Source organism: Phaseolus vulgaris, chromosome 1 (genome assembly GCF_051622355.1).
Source record: "Phaseolus vulgaris cultivar YP4 chromosome 1, ASM5162235v1, whole genome shotgun sequence".
Taxonomy (NCBI): domain Eukaryota; kingdom Viridiplantae; phylum Streptophyta; class Magnoliopsida; order Fabales; family Fabaceae; genus Phaseolus; species Phaseolus vulgaris.
In genome coordinates this window covers 40,171,845-40,182,228 of record NC_143498.1, presented here as the reverse complement: position 1 = coordinate 40,182,228, position 10,384 = coordinate 40,171,845, and the positions used below count along the sequence as shown (strand labels likewise).

Below are 10,384 nucleotides of genomic sequence, written 5' to 3'. Positions count from 1 at the left end.
ATGTGTGCTTTGATTTTCAATGAAATGAATGGATGCTTATAACTTTATATATTATTTTATTTTATTATGAAAATATATTATGTTTAGTTTAATTGTACAAACCAGATTATAAAAAATGGTGGTTAAATTTCATTTATTTAGAATTAAAATTATGTTAGTTGAAATCGACGTATTATTTTTACAATTTTATTATAATACTGAAAATTAAAAACGTCACATTATACCTTATATATAATGGCACCGAAATCTTCTTTAATGAATTAAATTGTTATAGTTATAATTGACACTAATTACATATAAAACTCATCACTTTAAACATAGTGTTAAATTTGTGGGTGTTGCGGCGGGTAGCATAAAACCGCCACATTAAACTTTGTGGCGACCACATTTATCTCCTTCATCCACATTCTTTTTCTCATCTCCTTCATTCACACTTATATCCTTCATCCACACTCATCTCATTCATCCATATTCATCTCCTTTATCACAATCATTTTCTGGATAACACATTTCAACATTTTTTTTTATGATATTGTCTAATAATATATGTCAAATGTTTTAAGTATTTAATGATCAATCTCCATTTAAAAAATTTGAAAACAATGGACAACCAAACTAGTGTAGATATCTTTATTTCCTTGTTTAGATACTTTTTAGGTTAGATTAGATATTTTTTATAAAACTTTTTGTTGAAATGTTTGACTTATATTGTACCTATGTGGATTGGTATTTTTATGTATTTCAAGTTTTGGTTTTGGTTTTGAATCAAAATCAATTATATTTTTTTGAAATTGGTTAAAATTTATGTCAAACCATATTCTGAACGACATAATTTTTTGACATTTTTTTCTTATTTATTCACGCCGACTAGTTTATAATCTAACATAAATATGCATTTTTTACATCGGATATCAGATATTGTGTACAACCTAACTTTAGATCTCCTAGTCTTAAATATTCAACATAAAAATGTCTTTTATATTAATAAAGTAAGTAAAGGTAAACATTTATAAATATTGCCTATACATACATTAATTAGAATAAAATTATAATATAATGAGACTAACTTAACAATAAATAAAGAAAACTAAAATAGTGAAGTGGGAATTGATATTGTTGGTGTGGTGTGTCATCTCCCATTACCAAAGTTAATTAATTCAAGTTCTCTCAAGCTATCAAATCCAGTACTTTGTTGGCCACTACTGTAACCATGTTCAGGAGTGCTTTGTGGCTCAGAAAGCAAGTATTGACTCTCCTCAAAATCTTGGCTTGTATTGGTCCAAGGGTGTTTGTCCATATGCCTTATTCCCTCCAATTCCATTGTCACTTCCTTCATGCTAGGCCTTTCCTCCCCTCTAAGTTTCAAGCACCTGGCAGCAAGAATAGCAACCTCCATAATCTCCTGCTTATTTTCTTCATCCAGAATATCATTCTCAAGAACATCAATCAGGGAATCCTTTTCCAAGCTACTAAGAAAATGAAATGTGAGACTTCGTTTCTCTTCTGTCTTGTGAGAAGAGAAAGGTTCCTCCCCACTTAGAAGTTCTACAAGCACTACCCCAAAGCTATAAACATCACTTTTTTCAGTCAATTGGCCTGATTGCATGTACTCTGGGTCTAAATAGCCAAAGGTTCCTTGCACAATTGTGGCTATTTCAGTTTGGTCAAGTGGAACCAATCGTGAAGCTCCAAAGTCAGACACTTTGGCTGTGTTACTTTCATCTAAGAGTATGTTAGCAGTTTTCACATCTCTGTGGATGATGGGTATGGAAGCTTCCGAGTGTAGATATGACAAAGCTCCAGCTGCTTCTGTAGCAATCCTTAAACGCGTTTTCCAACTTACATTAGGCACCTGGCCTTGCTTATGCAAATAATCAAAAAGGGTGCCATTTTCAACAAATTCATAGACCAATAAAGGAACTTCTGTCTCTAAACAACAACCAAAGAGTTTAACCACATTCCTGTGATTAATTTGTGACAGTATAATGACCTCGTTGATGAATTGCTCCACTTGGCTCGAGTCCATTATTTTGGACTTTTTGATGGCCACAACTTCGTTATTTAAGAGAACTCCTTTGAAAACTGTTCCAAAACCTCCTCTACCAATGATTAAACTCTCATCAAAATTGTTGGTGGCTTTCTTTAGTTCCTCAACACTGAAAATTGTGGCGGATTGAGACGTTTCTCCTCTTGCAGAGAGTTTCTGTCTTAGAATGATGCCCCCATTCTGCTGAAAGAACTTTTCCTTCAATTTGAGCAGTCTCCTTTTCTGGTGCATCAAGTACAGCCAAGAAACCCCCACAAATAGAGCAATTAATCCTACACCTGATCCTGTTATATATCAAAATATAAATAAGGCAAAACTCAAGTGAAAATTTAGTGTCTTGCCAAAAGGGAAGAAAAACAAAACTCTAATGAGCTTAATTATATGCTCACCAATGACGATCTTGGTAAATGCATCATCCTCCTTTTTTGGTTGGCATCCTCCACCTCCGTTTGTTGCTTTTCCGGTTAGTCCAACAGGACATAAACATTCAAAAGAGCCAGGAATATCATGACAATACTCATCTCTTGCGCAATTGTGATTGCCCGTTGTACATTCCAAAAAGTCTACAAAGCCCAAACACAAATAATCATTTCGTAAAATACCAAAGCTGAAATATATATATCCATTTGTTTAGAGGCAGCATAGTTAAGTAATTTACCTGTGCAACCAGTGCGAAGGTAAGGGTTGCCCACAAAACCTTGTTTACATTTGCATTGGTAGCCATTTCGATTGGCATAGGGTGGGTCCTCGCAAACGCTATGATTACTGGTGCACGCATAGTTGTCGTTATTCTTGGAAACGTTACAGGCACCATCTCCAACAGTCCAATCAACCACCATGGGAGCCTTATCGAATGGGATGTGTTTCAAATGATCCATCTTGAAACTGTACCCGCCATTTTTCACCACAAACGAAACGCTGCAGCTGTTACCCGAAAAGGATTTGAAATCATCAAAGGAGGATGCTTGTATACTGATGTTCTTCATTCCAGGAGGTATATCCACCTGGCAGCACCCTATGCCCGAACATTTCCCATCATTTCTCTGCATATTTTTCACATTCGGGTCATTCTTGTCACATCTTGTCAAGCACCCTGTTGAGTATTTAGCTTGGTCGACGTAACTGTTGAGATACCCGTACGTGTCGCAGCCTATACTCACGAACTTGTTGTCCGTGCTGGAAATAGTGAAGGATGCAGTTTGGAGTGTGGGTGTGTTGGATTTATTTTTTCCGTTAGAAATGTTGATTTTGCAGATACTGGAGACGAAGAAATTAATCTCCATTTGACCGACGAGGGTTATGTTCTGAACTTCGACGTTACCTGCGTATAGAATGGAGTCAGTGCAATTGAGTTCCAAGTTTTTCTCCAAGTAACAGTTCTTTCCCGTGATATCTGACACACCTACGCCAAAGGGGTATGGAATCGAAACATCTCCGCACTTGTTCGGGCAGCCGAGCAGGTCTTGGTCATCTGCTGCAGTTCCTGTTCTTGTCAACACAATCAGCAGCAGCAGCAGGGTCACTTGCATCTGTGTCAGCACCTTCAATTCCATTGTTGTAAGCTATAAGCTAGTGTGTTTGCTTCTTCTTCTTCATCTTCTGCGAGTATGTTTATACTGACAAAAATGCCGCCGGTTTGAACCGATCGGTTCAGTTTGGATTGAAGCATCCAGCTTGTTTGGTTGTACTTCATGTGACTCAGTCAACTCTTCATGTTCTTATTATCTCATCTCTCATTTTCATGGTGAAATTATTAAATAAGGTAATGATATATTCATAATTTCAATTTTTTATATAATCGTATTATAATTTTTAATATTATTATTTTAATATTTTTTATATTATTTATTATAAATTTATTTTTATTATATATATTTATTTCTAAATTTATATACAACTCCAAAATTAAATCCAAAATTAAAGTATATTTTACTATTGAATATTCTATCATAACACGAACAGATTAATTTAGAGTAACTTTGAAAAACAGTGTAACGATGTGACACTTCAATGTATTTACATCATGATAGTTGTACAAGATAGCTACATATGTTAGCTTGACCAAGACTTACAACCATTTAATGCTTTTGGCAGTCAATACTTACAGATACATGTGTAGAAAATAAAAAAGAAAACTGAAGTTACTCTAAAGTAATTTTGAAATACTTTTTTTTCGTAATTTTAATAATTAATTAATCTTTGACTATTATATTTCAAAAACACTAAAGATAATATAAGAAACAACATTTTAAAGTTTGTTCAATTTTTTTTATTAAGTTATTGAATTTTGTTTGTTTGGTCGAACTTTTTTTTCTTTTCTGTTTCAACTAGATCTTAGTCTTTCTTCTTATATATATATATATTATGTATTTTATTCTCTAATACATAAATAAATAAAAATTTCTTTTGTATTTTCTTTTATATGTTTTTTTCTCTTTTATGCTTAAGTCATTGTCTCTTTTTCATTTGCAATTAGGGTTCATCATAACCTCCCTTTCTTCATTGTGATTACGTACGCTCCATTTGATGCACCACATCAGACAAGGAATATTCATCTTCACTGTAATATGGTATCAGAGCTCTTCGAATGAAGAGTTATGTTGCGTTTCTATTTGATCTTTATTTCCCCCTTTGCTGTTCTTGGTTATCTTTTCTGTTCTCTTTCAAAATCTTGATTGTGTTTCAAAATCTCTTAGACAATGTCTAATGAAAACCCTAGTCTTAATATTAGTCACACTATTACATGCAATTTTTGTGGTAAATACGGTCATACTGAGACGGTTTGTTTTCGCAAAGTGGGTTTTCCTTCTGATAATATCGATACTTGTTATAAAAAACATGGGTTTCCTCCTAGCTACAAATTCACCAATTGGACCCAAACCGCCGATTTGAATTGTTTGGTTCTACGTGGTTTATGTGACTCAGTCAACTCTTTATGTTGTTATTATCTCACCAGTGTTCGTTTTCATGGTCAAATTATTGAATATTCTATCATAACACAAAGAGAAGAATTAAGTTAGTCTAAAATAATTTTAAAATACTTCTTTTCATAATTCTAATAATTAATTAATCTTTGACTATTATATTTCAAAAACACCAAAGATAGATATAAGAAATAACATTTTAAAGTTATTTTGAAAATAAACCGATTATTCTAGGGTGATAGATAGAGAAAAGGAATCAAAATTAGTGGTAATAATAAGAATAAAATATAATTTTTTTTTTCAAAAGACTGAAGTCAAATTTTTAATATTTATTCAAGAAAATTTTATTGATTGCTTGAAAAAACATATCGATATATATCAGGAAATCAAAATTTATTTAAGTGTTCTTTTAAAATCTAACTTTTAGTTATTGTTAATTTTAACTTCGAAGTTTAATTATTTATTGTCATATTTTTCTCACTTGTAAATATTTATGAAATTTCTAAAACGATGACAAACTTGTTGACCTAGACCTAGACAAGTAGCTTTATGTTCTAGATCCCGTAGTTTTATTTTTATTCTTTTGTGATCTTTTTCCATCATTTTTAAACGTCTGTCTTTTTAATAAAATAATTTTTATTTATTATTTTCAAATGTTAAAATGATATTATTTTTAATTTGTACGTTTTATTTAATTAATATAAAAAATAATTATGATATTTAGAAAGGAAAATGAAACAATACATAAATACACATTTAATTTAAAAAATTTGAAGTAACTTTAAGGGTGTGTTTGCTTCCAAGTGGGAGGAGGGAGGGGAGAGGAGGGAGGGAGTGTTTTTTTGTATTTGTTTCTATGGTTTTGAGGGTGAGGGAGAGGATGAGGGAGAAGGTGGAGGGTTTTTTTTATTCTTCACAAAATGAAGAGATTCGTAGGGATTAAATAGGATAGTTGTATTTTACCAAAATACCCTTAGACATGCATTTTATTAAAATATCAAAATTAAATATTACATAAATTTATTTATAAGTTCAAAAATATTTAATTATACTATTAATAACAACATACAATTATAAATAATAAAAATAAAAATATACAAAAAAATTATAATATTAACAAAATATATATAGTTATATAAAATAATAAATAAATATAATAATAAATATTATTTTCATAAATTTTAATGTATTTAATAATTTTATTTCAATTTAACACAAAAATATTTTCTATTATATTTTTTAATTTTTTATTATAAAACATAAGTAATTATGAATATTATATATTAAAAAATTTAATTAATTCAAACCTATTAAAAAAATCATAATTCATTATTTTAATAACAAAGACAAATTTGTAAACTTACAATAAACCATCCTCACAAATCCACTCTATCATCCCTAAATCCAAACAACCTCACATATTCTCACTCATCCTCTCTAATCCTCACAAATCCACTCGCTCCCTCCTCACAAATCCCCTCCTCAATCCAAACAGAGCTTAAGACTCCGTTTGTTTTTGGGAGCAGAAAGGAGCTGATTTACTGTTTGTGAATAAAACACGAAAAACGAAGTATTAAATAATATAAAAACACGAAAAACGAAAAAAATTTCTGTTTAAAACTTTCTTCGCGTGGATGGAGAGAATTGCAACGAAAGTTGCTTTATAGTTTAGGTTAGTTGTTTTATTTTAAACTAAAATTATTATTATTTTTATTTAAAATAAGATTATAATTCAAATATAAACATATAATTAAAATTGTAAAAAAATATTTATTATAAAATAACAGAATTAATTATTTATAAGAATAAATATAAATAATAGTAATAAATATATATTTTTAAATAAAAAAATTATATAATAATTATATTAATTATAAAAAATAAAAATAATAAAGTTATTTAATTTATAAATAAATCAATCTAATTAACTTTTAATAATTTTTTAATATAAAAATAAATTTGTAAATTTATAATTTTATCAATTAAAAAATATAATTTCAATCACATCTATCTCATCACTAATAAACTTTTATAAAGTTTCTCTACACTTTCTACTCTATTTACCTTAATCTAAACAACCTCACTTTCTTCACACTTTTCCTTCAAATTATCTCAAATTTAATCCTTCATTTTCACTCTCTAATCCAAACAAAGCCTAAAAGAATAAAATTTAAACTAGATAATATATTATTTGAAAGTAAGTTAAATCAGTTTAATGATGTGACACTTCAATGTTACTAGTGAAAAAACATCGTTTGATAGTCAAAAAGTAGTCCAATGAAATGCAGTAATATTTTTGTGATTATTAGGGGAACAGGTGTTTATACTCAGTGCAAGAGAATAAACGACGATAATAGTGGGAACCGGCACCTATATTTCCTCAAATAGACGTAGGAGAACCGACACTTATTTAGAGGATACTACCACAGGAGCCAATTTTAGTGAACAACTGTCATTTATGATTTTTTTAATAACCCCCAGAACCATTTTTTCCTGCACGCTCACATTGTTCTTTGTGTTTCTAAAGCTTTTCTTTTCTCTGGGTGCTCACTAGTTCGTATTTTCATTTCGTTTTTGTTTTTGTTTTCATTTTTGTTTGCTAATGAAAGTGTGTTTGCTTCTGAGGTCTCAGTCACTGTTATCGTTGTTACCGCTACCGCTACTGTTACCTCTGTCATGACTGTCGCTACCGCCATCAGTCATTGTCATTTTCTCGTCTTCTGAACCCACCAAGTAGGTTTTGTTTATTTTAATTGTATTTTATTTATAATGTAAGATTAGTTTAGTATTGCATGTATTTTTATTTTGTTAAATAGTTTTTAGATTTATAATTAGAATTGTTTTAGTTAATACTATTTTAATTATAGAATTAATATTAATAAAATCTTATAGTTAATATTAGAGTTTATGATAAATATTAGTTTAGATAATATTAATTTAGTTATATAATTTAGCTTATTAAAATTTAATAACTAATATTATGGTTTATAGTTAAAGTAATAAAATTTAATAAGTAATTTCAGGGTTTATAATTAGTATTATTTTAGTTAATATTATTTTATAGGTGTGACTTAATTCAGTGTCGTCTAAAGTAAAAAAACGGTGTAGTAAACATAATTATCCCACTCTACTTTTTCTCCTTCTTTCTCCTTCTTCTGAGCACCGTTGTCAATCTATAAGATTATTAGAAAAATTCAAAGAGAAATTCTTTGGGGGATGAGAGTAATAAATAACAAAATATTGGGAGAATCTTTCTAAACCTAGGGAACATGGTGGTTTAAAAATTAAAGATATTAGGATATTTCTCAATGCTTTATTAGCTAAGTGGAAATTGAGGTTAGGAAAGAATGAGAAAGGGTTGTGGAAAGATAATTTAGAGGCTAAGTATGGAACTTGGACGAAACTTGATCCGGTCGGTCATCGGTAGTCGGTGACATCAGCAACAGATAGTCACGTGGACCGTTCTTAGTGGGACACGTGGGTCAGGGAAGCGGATGTGTCATTGAGAGAGTCACCCAGGGTGGTGATCGGTGATCATTGGGCGGTGATCGGAGAGGATGCGCGATCACCGCCTAGATAAGCGCCTGGAAGCCGAAGGCGTGGCGCTATGGGGAACCGATCGGTCATCTGGGTGAGCGATGATCGATCGGGTTTTCGTGTTACGCGCAGTTAAGCTGGAAACGAAGGGTGATTCCCAACGAGAGAGTTGCATACGAGCCTTGCGTGGCAAAGTATCAGAGAAAAGAGAAGTTATGTGCTTTGTAGTGTCGTGCACGAGAGTGGCCTAAGAGAGCTAGGAAGCCAGTCGGTGATTGGTGTTCTCTTAACCCATAACGTGCATGGTGCAAAGGAGAGGTGATCGTTCATACAAGGTGATGCCTGGTGCGTGCGCTTAGCCTAGCCACACTTGGTACTCGCACTGAGGTTGCACGAGACACCTAGTGGAAGGAACGCGCTAAGTTACTTCCTACACGGATAACTTAGGCGCGCAACATAGTATATAAAAGGAATTCCGCGCTCATACAAAAGAAGGTAAGATTCATTCTTGCAAGTTACTAGTTTACACAGAGAGAGAGAAAGAATCACAGAGTGCACACGAGTCTCGCTGAGATTCCTAGTTCTTAGTTCTTTGGTGGTTTTGCAAGGCTGACCTGAGCGTCGGAGTGCAATCGGCCGCTAGAGGCGCCGTTTGGTGTGTTTCGCAGGTTTGCTTGGAGTTCTTGTGGAGTGCTTGGAGCGTTCTTGCACTTGTCGCGGTTGAGGAGGCGGAAGATAGAGTTTGACGTGGCGAATCCTTCGACGTTCGAATCCCCTGCAAGATCATTTGGCGCCCACCGTGGGGCCCGTGTGAATTTGTGATCCCATCCATACTTTGCTGTCAGTTTTCGTTTGTTCTTGAGGTTCTTTGTTGAGAAAATGAGGAAGACAAGGCAATCTTCACCCGCGCCATCAGCTGAAGAAGGAGCTGTGACGATGGCGCAGGTCTTGGAAATGATGCGAGCGCTGCAAGATGATGTGTCAGCGTCGAGAATGGAACAAGAAAGGATGCAAGCAGACTTGGCTGCATCACAGGGCAAAAATGAGGAGTTAAACAGAGTTAACGAAGAGTTGCGCAAGACGCTGCAAGCGCAGAAGGAACAGGCGGCGGAGGAAAGGGTGGCGCCGCCGCCGTCTCCTCCAGGACTTTCCCCATGCCTTTCTCATATGAGATTATGAGTGCAGTGGTGCCACCAAACTTGGTTGGGGTGAAAGCCTCGTTTATAGGGGTGGAGGACCCAGAGACGCATCTGACAGCGTTTCACACCCAGATGATGCTCTCTGGGGGTTCGGATGCGGTGTACTGCAAGCTGTTCATGAGCACCTTGAGCGGGATTGCTTTGGAGTGGTTTGTGAGCCTACCAGATGGCCACATCACTTCGTTTCAGCAGTTCTCCAAGTTGTTCATGGAGTAGTACACCGTGAACAGGGCACCCCCAGTGGTGTCGTATGATTTGTTCGACGTGCGACAAAACCAAGGTGAGTCCCTCAGGGACTACCTTAGTCGTTTTGGAGCTAAAATGGTGAGGCTGCCCAGCAAAGATGAAGATATGTTGGTGCATGCGTTCAAGAAAGGGGTTCTGTCGGGCCTTTTCAGTGAATCGTTGATCAGAAATCACCCCAGCACCTTCGCGGAGATTAGGCGTCGTGTTGTGGCGCACATCGTAGCAAAAACGGAGGTTTCTGAGAAGAGGGGAAGCGCGGCCCCGACCAAGTCGCGCGAAGGATTGAGCAGGTCTCAGCAGCCGATGAGGGTGCATGAGGCCAAAGAAGGGAAGAAGGCTCAGGGGAAGCCTCGCCCTTACGAGCCTAGAAAGGACCAGGGCAGGGGGCGCGCGAGAGAGAGCAACGTGCCCCCCAGGTTTGACTTCGTGGT

The 10,384-nt window shown here is 34.3% G+C and overlaps 1 protein-coding gene across 2 annotated transcripts; it reads right to left on the bottom strand.

Annotated features, from left to right (window-relative positions):
• Window positions 1-957: 957 nt before the first annotated feature.
• Window positions 958-3,775, bottom strand: LOC137814028 (putative wall-associated receptor kinase-like 16). Of its 2 annotated transcripts, XM_068616552.2 has the most exons (4): window positions 3,450-3,759; window positions 2,706-3,368; window positions 2,437-2,610; window positions 958-2,331 (listed from the first exon to the last, which is right to left on the bottom strand). In XM_068616552.2, the coding sequence occupies exons 1-4, from the start codon at window positions 3,598-3,600 to the stop codon at window positions 1,130-1,132; spliced, it is 2,190 nt and encodes a 729-aa protein (XP_068472653.2). In that variant the 5' UTR covers window positions 3,601-3,759; the 3' UTR covers window positions 958-1,129. The 2 variants fall into 2 exon arrangements, with proteins under 2 accessions (XP_068472653.2, XP_068472652.2); XM_068616551.2 differs by having other exon boundaries at window positions 2,706-3,775.
• Window positions 3,776-10,384: the final 6,609 nt, after the last annotated feature.